This window comes from Nomascus leucogenys, chromosome 20, assembly GCF_006542625.1.
Source record: "Nomascus leucogenys isolate Asia chromosome 20, Asia_NLE_v1, whole genome shotgun sequence".
Lineage (NCBI taxonomy): Eukaryota > Metazoa > Chordata > Mammalia > Primates > Hylobatidae > Nomascus > Nomascus leucogenys.
In genome coordinates this window covers 69,174,155-69,188,030 of record NC_044400.1, presented here as the reverse complement: position 1 = coordinate 69,188,030, position 13,876 = coordinate 69,174,155, and the positions used below count along the sequence as shown (strand labels likewise).

Here is a 13,876-nt window from a genome sequence, read left to right as displayed (position 1 = left end):
TAAAGAGCAATGATAAAGTATCCTTTTTTAAATAGTTGCCAACATTTGTAAGTCACATTTCACATGTAAACCTGGATTTACATCTTTTCTTCAAAAATCTAAAGTTCCATCTCTTAACATTGAACCCTTGTTTCCACAAAGCAACAGTCTGGAAGTGGTTCTTCCTTCAAGGGGACATTTGTCCTCAGTGGTGACACAGTCTACACCACTCACATCTGCAAGGTGATATTCCAAATGATGTAACCTTAAGGACCAATCAGGACAAACACACAATGCATAGATGGCATGAGCTGAATGCCACTCTGGCCAGCATCCTACACTTGGCCTGCTACGTAAATCTACAACCTGCCAAGTTCCTAGGTAAGTTCGAGTCTGATGATACCCCTGCCATAGGATAATGCTGTCAGTAACACTAGAACGACTCTCCCCAGCCCACCATGAGGCCAAATGCCACTTGGAAATAACACCTGCTTCACCCTCACAGCTTGACCCTGCATTTCTGCTTTGCTCCTGGCTGAGTTCAGAATTACAGAGGTTGGCACCACCTCTTGGCCCCTAACTTCCAGTCAATTTGTTCCTCCTTCCCTCTATGTTCTGTTAGATTTCTGTTTTCAACCTTGTCTTGGGAAGCTTTATAACTTACAACAAACTTATCCTTTTTCTGAAAGCTGCCTCAATCCTTTTGGGGAAAATTGAGGTACAAAATAAACATATTAGCTAGCCCGCAGTCTATCTTACTGACTAAATGGATGCCCAGAGCTCTTCCTTACGATGTAAACCCTCTGCTATACCGCTCCAGTCTATGATCTTCCTGAGCAGCCTCTAGGCCTCCCCTCTGTCCATGGTGATCTGTGGAGAGGCATCTGGTGCCTATGTGGTTCGACTGAATGGGGTGGGTGGGGGAGGCTGGACATAGAGAGAGGTCAATTCGGAATCAAGCAGGTTGGCTCTGGACTCCCCTAATGAAGGCTTCAGCCAAAGCTGGTGACAGGGGCCACCAAGCACAGGACAAGAAAAGTAGTTGCAAGAGGAAGGAAGCATCCAGGAAGCAGGGCCTAGGGTCTGCATGGTTGGGTCGGTGGCAGAATCCTTTTCACTCAGGCATGAAAGACCCTCCAGCAGACAGATGGACAAGTGAACAAGGGAGATGGACAGACAGGGCAATAGGGATGAACTGTGACAGAGAACCTGACAATGCATCAGTGCCAGGTATTATGCCAGACAACAGGGACACAGCCTTGAATGCACTGGTGACTCATGGAATGGAGAGTCTGGAGTGTGCTGGAGGGACATATAAAAATGTAATTGAAACAGCAATAACATCTCTAAGGGAAAAGCATAGAGTTCTACAGGAATGAGGAAAACGGAGCCCAGCCTAGTTTGGGGGATCAGAAAAGGCTTCCTGGAGAAAAGACATGTTTGAGCTAAGACCTGAAGGTGGAACAACAGTAGTGAATATTCATTGAGTGCTGATGCTCCAACAGAGTGAAGGGCTTCACATGTGACCTCTCATTGAATCATCAAAACAGCCCCACATAGGCGAGGAACTCAGAAAATTTCAGTAATTTTTCAAAGTCACAGAGTTCTGAAAATGTAGAAGTGGAATTTTCATTCAGAGTTCATGTTCTCCACCATTGTGTTACCAGACCTGGAGGAGTTAGGTCTTAACAGTGGGGAGTGGGTAGGTGGGAAGGGGAAGAGGAGAGAGAAAGAGAAAGGCGCTGTGTGCCCATCTCCAGTCCAGGCAGAAGAAACAGCATGTGCGTGGGCCCTAAGGTGGGGAAATTGAGATGTATTTGATGAAGTGAAAGAAGATGAGTATGTCTGGAGCACAGAAAGAAAGGCGGGCAGGCAGAGAGCACACAGTGAGATCTGGAATGGGGAGGCTAGCCATGCAGAGCCTAGTATGACCTATGAGGGATCCTGATCTTTAGATAGCAACAGGAAGCCTTTGAAGTGCTTTCAGCAGAGGGAGAGGATCCGCTCACCGAGAGTCAGCATCTCTTGAGGAGGGAACAGAGCTGAGGATTAAGCCTGATTAACTGGAACTTACCATCCCAATAGTCACATTTCCAAGGGCTTTTTAATGACAAATGAAGTTTGGTGCAGCTTTGGGTTGTATATGTAGTTGTACCGAGTATTCTTTTGAAGATGAGAAGTCTGTACACCCGTGACTGTCTTTCCGATTATTCTGAACTAATAGGATTTTTCTCCCTGCAAGTCTCCTGACTCATAAATATAAGGAAAGAAGATAACCGCCCAGAACTTTGACTTTTCTAGTCTATTAGCACCTTAATAATCTTAATACATTGATCAAAATGTTACATTTTAGGTTTTGGATTCTCTCAAGCAGAAAACAAATATTATAGTGTATATCATAATCCAGAAAAACAACCAAAGATGATGGATTCATTGTGTCTTCTTTTGAAAGATGAAATCTTACCAGGGGGTCGATAATGTAGCTACACAGAAAGACATCAACAGCAGTATCTAGAGCGGTGGCCACAGGTTTGCAGGATGCCACTTTCTCACTGATCTAGCGGGGTGGAAACACAGGGAAACTTTGAGCCGCATCCACAGAAATCCACAGGAATGAGACATGCCGTTTACTTTTGACTTGGTGTCACAAAAAGGATCTCCATGTCCTCTAAGACAGGGGTCCCCAACTCCTGCGTCACAGATGGATACCAGCTAGTACCAGTCCATGGCCTGTTAGGAACTGGGCTCCACAGCAGGAAGTGAGTGGTGGGTGAGCAAGCAAAGCTTCACCTGTATTTACAGCTGCTCCTCATCCCTTATGTTACTGCCTGAGCTCCGCCTCCTGTCAGAGCAGCAGCAGCATTAGATTCTCATAGGAGCATGAACCGTATTGTGGAACTGCACATGCGAGGAATGTAGACTGTGCTCCTTGTGAGAATCTAATGCCTGATGATCTGTCACTGTCTCCCATCACTCCCAGATAGGACCATCTAGTTGCAGGAAAACAAGCACAGGGCGCCCACTGATTCTACACTATGTTGAGTTGCATAATTATTTCATTATATATTATACAATGTATTAATAACAGAAATAAAGTGCACTATAAATGTAATGCCCTTGAATCATCCTGAAACTACCTCCACCCCCGGTCTGCGGAAAAACTGTCTTCCACTAAACCAGTCCCTGGTGCCAAAAAGGTTGGGGACCGCTGCTCTAAGACATGGAACTGATGGCTGATGTGCATGGATGAGTTCTGCATATACAGTTACAGTCGGCCCTCCGTATCCCTGAATTCTGCATCCATGGATTCAACCAATCATAGATTAAAACATATTCAGAAAAAAATGGATAGTTGCATCTTTACTGAACATATACAGACTTTTTTTAATGATTGTTCCCGAACCAATACAGTATACCAACTATTTACATAGCATGTACATTGTATTAGGTATTATAAGTAATCTAGAGAGATTTAAAGCATACAAGAGGGTGTGCATAGGTTATGTGCAAATAACTATATCTTTTATATAAGGGACTTGAGCATCCAAGGATTTTGGTATCTGCAGGGGGCCCTGGAACAAATAACCCATGGATACTGATGGACAATTGTATATATTTTAAAGCAAGATCCTTATTCTCTCTGAGCCTTGGTTTCCAGTTTCCTCATTTGTTTTGGAAGAGTGAGACCCAACCTACAGGACTCTGAGAGAATTAAAAAGTTCTCATGCCCAGCATAGTGTTTTAGTTTAAATTTGTTACCTGGCCCCTTTGTTACCTGAAAAAGGGGATGGGAAGCAAATGGAAGAATTGCATATGGCAACAGTGAGCAAAGGGGACCAGGAGGTGGCTGTCCTCTGACCTGGTGGGAAGCCCCAGAAGTCTTGGTCCTGCACATCAATGTCCTTTCACTTACTTCCTACCAAATTACAGGAAATTTAATTTTATTTCTTCCACATTTTACCCTAGAAAATGACTATCCTAAAACTTGACCCCCCCTTAACATTCATAAAAGATAAACTACTTACAGAGAACTCGATCCACTGCAGATAATGTTCAAAATATCCTATTATTGTTCTCCCATACTTCTTAGTTTCCTGGAAAGAAACAAAAGATGAGTAGAAGCATTAAAATGATGACAGCATACTTAAACATTATAAATATTTAATCTGTAACATTCAAGTGCCCACTTATGGACATGCTTACTTTAAATACCATTTGACCCAGCCATCCCATTACTGGGTATATACCCAAAGGACTATAAATCATGCTGCTATAAAGACACATGCACACGTATGTTTATTGTGGCACTATTCACAATAGCAAAGAGTTCGAACCAACCCAAATGTCCAACAACGATAGACTGGATTAAGAAAATGTGGCACATATACACCATGGAATACTATGCAGCCATAAAAAAGGATGAGTTCATGTCCTTTGTAGGGACATGGATGAAACTGGAAAACATCATTCTCAGTAAACTATTGCGAGGACAAAAAACCAAACACCGCATGTTCTCACTCATAGGTGGGAATTGAACAATGAGAACTCATGGACACAGGAAGGGGAACATCACACTCCGGGGACTGTTGTGGGGTTGGGGGAGGGGGGAGGGACAGCATTAGGAGATATACCTAATGCTAAATGACGAGTTAATGGGTGCAGGAAATCAACATGGCACATGGATACATATGTAACAAACCTGCACATTGTGCACATGTACCCTAAAACCTAAAGTATAATAAAAAAAAAAAAAACTATGAGAAAAAAAAAAAAAGAAGGCTCACCTCAATAATAACAGAGGAAGTATTGTTTGTGATGAAGTTCTGAGCAAAATCCAGAGAAGCTAGAACCCTGGTTACTCTCTCCTGAAAGACACAGCCACAGTTATCAGGGCATCAAGTCACGGAAAGATTTAATTAGACAATTTGCATATTGATTCAAGTACTGTAACTCAGCTCCGCAACACCATGACCTGGACCTGCTAGTTAAGAGGAAGACAGAACCCGCCCAGCCCCCTGAGGGCAGGGAAGGAGATGAGCTGAGAGTCAGCATTTACACTAGGCCAGACACTGGGCTAGTCCTTGAGAGGAATGGCCTTTCTGGACTTGCTGGAAACTCGCAACCAGGCAGGAAGGAAGGTACTGTTTGTTAGGCTCCCTTCACAGATGAGGCAGCTCAGCCTCTTCAAGGTCACCTTGCTGGGGGAAGCATACGACAATGCTGGGATTTGCACGGAACATTTTTTTGCTTTCACCGCAAAGCCCATAGTCTTTGCACCACAACACAAGCAAAGACGAGTCCTCTGCCAACCCACATGGCAGCTTGGTGCAAACTGGAAATGGGGCCTTTTCTGCCCAGGGACCTCAGGGCACAGAGCCTGGCGAGTGAGTCAATGGCCAGTTTCTGCCCCCGACTAACCCCCTTGGCTGGGCACCTCATGAAAGGCCTTGCACCACTGCACACCCTCGCCCTGTTCACAGAGGTAGCAAAGCACCTGCACGTAGTCACTGGTGTGTTTCCAGGTTCCCCTGGCATGAGACGCACACCCATGAAATGGCAACTGTGATCAGAGGCATAGGGAGGGTCCTGGAGCAGAGTAAATCTAAACATCTTCAGAGGAGCTGAGCCATGATGTTGGGCTCACTGAGAAAAGTGGAAGGAGGAACATTTAGTTTTATCCTGTGCAGCTGACACCCAAAATCTCTCATGTACAGGCTATTCCGTTCAATGAAAAAATATCTTCTGAGTTGCCCATTGGTACTGTGGATACAAGATGAATACAACCCAGCCTTGCAGCTCTGTGTCTGCTGAGGGAATGCTTGCAGCCCACACGTGGCCCCTGTGGTAGATTGCATTAGCTGTTCAGGATTATTGATATGCTCCTTGGATGGCTGCCCAGAGCGTGGAGTATACTTCCCCAGCCAGATGATGATGGGTGTGACCATGTGACTTGCTTTGGCCAGTGGAATGCCGGTGAAGGGTCAGGGTGCCCATTCTGAGCTTAAAGGACAACCTGTGCCTCCACTCATTCCCTGAACTCCTGTCCTCCACTATGAGGACATGAGGTGCCCCAGACAGGAGCTGCTCCTTCAGGCCGGGTCTCTCAATGGGAAGATGTGTAGAGAAGCCTGCTGTCAAACCAGCAGGGAAAATGAACATTTATACTTAGAAGGTACTGAGGTTTGGGATTGTGTGTTAGGCAGCATTATCTCTGTGAAAGGGACCAATGTACCTTCTAAGCTTGCATCTTACACATCAAGACATAGATTTCACCTACGTACGTATCTAATAGCCTGCTAAGATGAGGTCTGCACTTAGAGAAGTACTTGTAGAAAGGAAATAGTAGGAAAACCCAATTTGCTATTTAAAATAGGTAGATAACTGAGGCTTTTTTTTTTTTTTAACTTAAAGTACCTACAAAAATCCACATTTCTAGCATTCTTTGTGTGGTATTTTATAACAAAACCCCATGACAGAAAACAAAGTAAACCCTTACCAACAATCCATTCCCTGTGCGTTGAAGTATCTTGACACTTTGGTATAGAGTGCTCTGGCGAAAAACATAGATAATATTTCCAAAATTATTACATGAAGCAACAAGATCACATACCTTGTGTCCTCCCTTCCCACAAGACAGCCATCAAATCTGTCTTTACACTGTAATGGTTTCATTCTAGAAAAAATAATCAACGCAATTAACAGTATGTACCTTCTATGCCTCTGGTGTAAGAAAACTTGAAGAAAAAAATTGGATACATATCCTAAAGCTGTGAAGAACAGCAAATCACATGTGAGGCATCCAAGAAATCCCTTTGAATTAGGTTTGATCAAAGTGGAAGGCATTATTTAAAACAGAGCCTGCCCCGCAAGAGTGGTTAACCTGAACGGTTTAGACTGGAGGTTGACAAACTTTATCTGTAAAAGGCCAGAGTAAACACTTTAGGTTTTATCTGCCATAGTCCCAACTACTCAACTTTGTCCTTGTAGTCAAAAGCAGCCCCAGAGAGTTTGCAAATGAGTGGGTGTGGCCATATTCCAATAAAACTTTATTTACAAAAACTGGTGGTAGGCTGAATTTAGCCCGCAGGCTGTAGTTTGCAGGGGCCCTAGCTTGCCAACCCCTGGTTTAGATCATAGGTCACAGGTACGAAGCATGTTGACTATTTGTGGACAGGTTGCCCTAGCTCTGAAAAGGCCAAAGAGTCCTGTGCACTTGGAAAAAAAAGCATTTAAAAAAAAAATGCAAAACCAGCTTAAAATGTTAACAAATTTGTGTTAGGCATAAATCAGTGTACAGAAAATTGTAAATAGCACTGGACACAAATTAAGAAAATTTAATGAGAGGATTTTGTGAATAATCTAATAAATTAGGAAATCAAGAGAGAAAAAAGGAAACTAGTTCTGGAAAGTTTGGTGGTTGAGATGTTCGGATGTTCGGATGTTGGAGCTGAGTGTATTTACTTGCTTGTCCAAACCTGAGCAAGCTGATTCAGTAACCCAGTTTCCACACAGTTCTCTCCTTGATGGCTACAAATACAGCCCCCACACAAGCATAATATAATAATTCCTCCTCTTTACTGAGATCCTCTGAGGTCAGGTCCTTCATTTCCACGAACAGGTAAGAGCAAGGCAGTTATTGATCCCAACATTTTTAGATGAGGAAACTGAGAAGCTACAATAGTTTGGAGAGTCAGAAGCAGGATTTAAAACCAGGTCTGTCTGACTCCAAAGTCCATGTTCTTTCTTTGCTAGAAACTGCCTTTACTGCATTAAGAAAAGAAGCTAGAAGGTGGTGAGAAGCAAATGGAAAGGATGGAAGAGAGGACAGACGAAGCAGCACCCATCGAGACAGCAGACAGGGCTAAGTGGATCTACACAGAGAAGCACTTAACCTCACCTTCACATATTTCTAGACAAAGTTTGGAGAAAAAGAATCGAAGAATAAGTGACAGTGAGTCCACAGCACTGTAGCTAAATGCGAGGCAGAGGAGTGCCTGCTCACAGCAATGGAAACTAGAGCAAGGTGGAGGAGACAGCCACAGATTTTATCTAACTGTTCACACTCAAATGAAAAATGGAAGGGAATAAGCAGAAGAGGAAGGTGCAATTTTTTTGTCTAAAGGCCAGCTCAACTTCTGGGGCTGAGGCCAGTCAGCTGGGACCTATGAGAGATGAGCATGTGTCGTGAGGCTAAATGAAAGCCAACTAGCTGCAGTAGATTTTGCTCAGGTCACAGTGAAATATAGTACGTTGTTGACTGTTACCAGTGATTGTTCTATAGGAAGGACTCGTTGCTGGTGAATCGTTTTAATAGTTTGTGCATCTCTTTTCAGGGAGTTCCTCAAATTTCCTGGGGGCTACAAAAAGAATAAAAAACAAAGATCAGTACCATCTTTCCAGACTCAAAGCACTCTCGCTATCCTCAGGGGCCCTGCGCAGCCAGGAGGGCTGCCATGACATAAGCACGCAGCCCTCCTTGTGCAATGATGGCTGTGAGTGGGCCTGGGGGCTGGTGTGAGGGACAGTGCCAAGACACCCTCCTTCAAAGCACAGAACCATGGACTCTCAGCAATAACTCACACCCAAGAGCCCTTCCTGAGTGCCAGAGGCTGTGTTCTCTCCACCTCACCATGATACAGCCACTCTCAGTTTCCCATTTTACAGGTGAGAAAACCAAGGCTCCATGGAGAAATTTTTATTTAACCCACACTCAGTGAGTGTTTAATTTATTAATGAATAACAATCCTATAAGGTAGATACCATTACCCCACTTTACAGATGAGGAAACTAAGGCAGAAAGGAAAAATAACTTGCCTAAGCTCCTATCCCGAGTCAAGACTTAGACCCAGGTCTTCCTCAAGAGCCCAGGTTCCTCGTCACCGTGGTGTGCTGCTTCTTGGACGGGGCCACTTAAGGCCAAGTAGTCACCAACCAGCAGAGGAGTTGAAAGGGGAAGCTTATGGGGCTGGGGTGGTACCTCTGCCTTCCCTCATCACTTACTATTGGTAATTCAAAGCAACACATGAAATCTTCCTCCCACGGCCCCAGGTACTATTCCCTACACTGCAGGAAAACAACCTGTGTGCATGGGTGGGTGTGTTTAGAAGTGGAGGGGTTAATAAGAGTGGAAACAGATCCAGAGCTAAAGTAGTGAGGGTGCCTGCCTGCACTCAGAGCAGAGGGTGGAAGGCTGCAGTCATCTTGAGATAGAAGGCAGGTGGGACTCTGGACCAGATTGAAGACTGGCGGAAACCAGAAAGAGGAGCCCAAAGCACCTCTCTCTGTCCATCACCATAAGGCATGCCCGCCAGCACCATGACAGCTAACCATTGCCATGGCAACACTGGGAAGTTACCACTCATTTTCTAGCTATTTCTGAACAACCCCCCACTTAATTAGCATTCCATCGAAAGTGGTTATAAATAAGACTACAAAACTGTCCCTAGGCTGCTACTTTCTGCACACTGCCTATGGGGTAGCCCCACTCCAGAAGAGCAGTCTCTGAGCTGTAACCCTGCCACTGCCTCAATAAAGCAGGTTTCACGTGCCCTGCATCAACCCGACACCATCCTGGCAACATTCAAGGCTCAGAGAGGTTTGAGCCACATGGCAATGGCTATGGACGGAAACGTAATGACACGCACAAGAGAGGTGTTTATGAACAAGGGATTACTCACAGTGTGAGGAACCTCTTCAGCAGCTTCCCTAAGAATGGTACTGACATTTGACATCTACAACTACTACAGTATTTAACCGGACGATTTGAACTCACCAAACTATTTGCTTTTGCTTCTAGATCATATGCAAATGATAAAAGATTCACTCCTGCGGGGGATTTACCAGTCTACAATAGAAGTGAAAAAAAATTGTCTTATGGATATGGGATCTTTAAGCCTTAATGCAACATCTAGTAGGCAACAGATTAAACATGGATTCATAACCATAAAGTAATCATGTGAGGTCAGAAGCTCTTAAACAGGTGGCAACGTTTGCATTCTTATTTATACATATAAAGCCATATTTTTATTCAATCATATTATTCAACTATGAAAAGGAATGAAGTGCTGATAATGTTATAACATGGATGAACAGCAAAAACATGCTCAGTGAAAGAAGCCAGACACAAAGGTTACGTGTTATATAATCTTTTTTTTTTTTAAATACCCAGACTAGGTAAATCCATCTAAAGAGACCACAGATGAGCTGGGCACGGAGGCTCATGCCTGTAATTCCAGCACTTTGGGAGTCCAAGGTGGGCGGATCACAAGGTCAAGGGATCGAGACTATCCTGGCCAACATGGTGAAACCCCGTCTCTACTAAAAATACAAAAAAAAGTTAACTGGGTGTGGTGGCGGGTGCCTGTAGTCCCAGCTACTCGGGAGGCTGAGGCAGGAGAATCACTTGAACCCAGGAGGTGGAGGTTGCAATGAGCCAAGATGGCACCACTGCACTCCAGCCTGGTGACAGAGCAAAACTCCATCTCAAAAAAAAAAAAAAAAAAGACCACAGATGGGTGGTTGCCAAGGGTTTGGGGAGGAGGAAATGGGGGCAACTGCTTTGGGGTTTGCTTTAGGGGGATGAAAATGGTTTGGAACTACAGGAACTACAGAGGTAGTTGTGCAACACTGTGAATGTACTAAATGCCACCGAATTGCACACTTTAAATGGTTAGTCTTATATTACGTGAATCTCATCTTAATAAAAAATCAAAAGCAACACAGAAATACACATCTGACGCTTTAATTTCTCCTAAAGGTTCAAGCAGGAACACATGCGTCATACCTGAGCCAAGTAGCTGTCATAATTCATTCTGTCTATTCCACAAGCAGCAAAATCCTGAAGGTTTTTTCTTCCTGCTGCACCCAACAGAAAGATATTGAGATTTACCTTCAGACTTTCCAATTCACTGCTTATGCTTCCAGTATGCTGCGAAAAAAGGAAGTTACAAATCAGTCCCTTATTCTCCAAGAATGTCACAAACCAAATACTTTAAAAGAGCAATAAAAGCTTGATGTGGTGGCTCATGCCTGCAATCCTAGCGCTTTGGGAGGCTGAGGTGGGAGGATCACTTGAGCTCAGGAGTTCAAAACCAGCCAGGGCAACATAAAGAGACCTTGTCTCTATTTAAAAAAAATTTTTAAACATAAATTTAAAAAATAAATAAAAAATAAAGAGCAATCAAACCACAAAAGACAAAAAAAATGTGCAAGCACTTGACTGGCATCTCTTCCTGGTACTTCCCATCCTGTTCCTTTCCCATCCCTTTCTCTATGGGTCCCATGGCTTCTAAGCCTCCAGCTTTGACAAACAGAGAAGCTGAAAGGGACAGGGTAGGCTGGCGTTCCAGGGAAGGGACCAGCACACACAATAGCTGGGAGTAGGAAGAAATGGGAGATATCATTTGGGGAACAGTGTTTAGTTACTTGGGCAAAGATTATGGAAATGTGGTCATTGATTCAGGGTTGTACTGATAGCGGTTTCCAGCAGCGTGGAGTGCCTGCATGTCCCAGGCAACCTCTCCAACTGCTACCCACCATAGCACACAGAGAAGTGACTCACAGCATGATGGGCATCTATTTAGGGTTTGGTTACAAAATTATGTCTGTTTAATGTATATGTGTGGACTATTTAGGGAAGATAATAAACATTTCATATACAGCTTTCAAATACAGCTTTTCACATTCAAGCCATCATGGCCTCATGGTAGTTCTAGCAGCAGTGGGCAAGCTGTGGGGGCTTGGGAATAGCCTCTTCCCTTGGGATCCCTTTGTTTCTGCTCTCATTCTGGAAACCCAAAAGAGAGATGACGCTCTAGATTCTTTCTGATAGAAAGTCAGAAGAGGCCTCCAGGTACAGGGAGTGGGGTTGGTCTCGGCTAACGGCACCCTAGGCCTGGGCAGCTGAAACTCTTGCTCTTTCTTCAGGCCAGTGTGCTCTGGAATGGCCGTTCCTCCAAGTCTTAAGACTCAAGACTGGGGTGTGGGCTCTGGCAAAAGAAAAGAGGAGGTTCTGTCAACTTCCATCCTTTGCTTTAGTTCACACTGGAGTCCTGGAGCCACCATGTGACTCGTAAGGAAGGAGGACGGTGTGGACCATGCTCCTCCACACTGAGTGCCCCATTTCAGGGACTGGCGGAAAGGGAGGCTGGTCTTGGAGTGAGAGCCTTCCTGAGGAACACATAGGGGCTGTTCCCACAAAAACGTCTAGACTCAGCAGAATGACATCTTTTCCTGTGAAGTGTCCACAGTGAGGCCCCTCTAGAGGCTCTTGCATAATCCACTAGAAAAACTCAAACCACAAGAAAGACAACTGGTCGGGCAGTGAGAAAACGTTTTGGAACCAAACAGAGGTGAAGGTTACACAGCCATATAAATGTAACAAACGTCCCTTTTAAATAGTTAATTTTATCTTATGCAAATTTCATCTCAATTTCCAGAAAAGAAAGAAAGACACCTAGATTTGGTGAAGGAATGTGTTATGTCGATTCCATGACGAATTCTAATTACCTCATTAATGTTGAGACGTTCACTGATATTGAAGCTGTTCTGCAGGTGAAGCGTGCCGTAAGTGCCTCTATTTTTTTTGCAGTCACTGTGGGAATGAACAGAGAAATTAGGACCTAGGAAAGCTCTTGCAGCTGCCTCTGTCCACGGCTGAAGATGAGGAGAAAGGCTCACTGTTTCTCCTTGTTTAATCTGTGAACACAGAAGTGGGGCTGGGTGTCCCCAGTGGCCACACAAATCCCCCAGCACCCACCACTTCTGACTTCTTGCCTTGCTTTACTAACAGTCCTGTTCTTGGAACAGATGCAATAGGATTGATAAATATATCTTTCCATCTGTCTCCTACGTGGTCTAGTTCTGCTGTGGACCACAAGTTTACACACTGGGAAGAAATAAATTCTCATTAAAAAGAAAAACAATACTTGCTAGAAAGAGATACACTGCAGAGTAGATTATGAACTTCATTAAATGATTCTATGAAGCTCCTGCCAAGAACATTTCTCCTCTGTATTTCCAGAGCCAAGCTGCACTGACTGAATATACCCTTAGATGTATATCCTCACGGTGAGGACAGAGATAGGGAGGGGACGCAGACATCTCGATGGTCAGCACAGTTTGGCTGTAACCTAACTCAGCCCCCTGGGTGAAATGGCCTCACCTCACCATGCCTCAATCTTATCTCTAAAATAGGAAAAGTTGACTTTTTTAGACTTGACTGAGGTAAGAAGGGTAGGCCTCATTGGATGCGTATTCCTGCCACAAAAAAAGCGGCATCCAGGAATGTGGCATCTCTTCCTTGCCACAGCAGCCAGAGCCCTCTAGGCCTGAGGGATGTCTGGAAGAAGCAACTTTCCCACATCCCTAGGAGGTGTGATCCTTCCCTCCCAAGAACAAGCGGGATGGTGTTGTTGGAACTTAGAGCCTGATGCATGAACAACCAGAGGTAAAACTGGAGGGCGCTGCAGAAGCCAGAACCGCAAGGAGCTAGCATGCCAGGCTGAGACACTTGGCTTTGTCCTCTCAGCCTAGGGGTGGTGAACGGGTTTAACTGTGCAGAGAAAAGCCAATGGATTGCTAATGTATGCCTAGAGCACGCTGTCCAGAAGGAGCCTGAGGCTCCCTGGGCTAAGCTCCCTGAGGCTCAGTTGACTATCAGTGTCTACCCTGAGTATGGGGGATGGGCACTGGACACTTAGCTGCCTCTGCCAGAGGCAATGGAGAAACTTAGGTAGGAAGTGACACATGCGGTTGGGTCACATCACATCATGCTTGGAGGTTTGGAGGATGGAATGGGAACAAGGAGACGAGTTGGAAGGAGAAAGAGAGAGAGAGAGAAAAGAAGAAGAAGGAGGAGGAGGAGGAGAAAAAGAAGAAGAAAAAGGAGGAGGAGAAG

At 44.6% G+C, this 13,876-nt stretch overlaps 1 protein-coding gene across 2 annotated transcripts in view; it reads right to left on the bottom strand.

Moving 5' to 3' along the window:
* Positions 1-13,876, bottom strand: part of PROM1 (prominin 1) — a 116,211-nt gene that overhangs the window by 13,563 nt on the left and 88,772 nt on the right. For both annotated transcript variants that reach the window (XM_030801163.1, XM_030801164.1), the window contains 8 exons: positions 12,487-12,571; positions 10,763-10,906; positions 9,752-9,823; positions 8,244-8,336; positions 6,476-6,529; positions 4,764-4,844; positions 4,005-4,073; positions 2,444-2,536 (listed from right to left, as the gene is read on the bottom strand). In XM_030801163.1, coding sequence (XP_030657023.1) covers positions 2,444-2,536; positions 4,005-4,073; positions 4,764-4,844; positions 6,476-6,529; positions 8,244-8,336; positions 9,752-9,823; positions 10,763-10,906; positions 12,487-12,571 — 691 coding nt within the window. The remainder of the gene's footprint in view (positions 1-2,443; positions 2,537-4,004; positions 4,074-4,763; positions 4,845-6,475; positions 6,530-8,243; positions 8,337-9,751; positions 9,824-10,762; positions 10,907-12,486; positions 12,572-13,876) is intronic.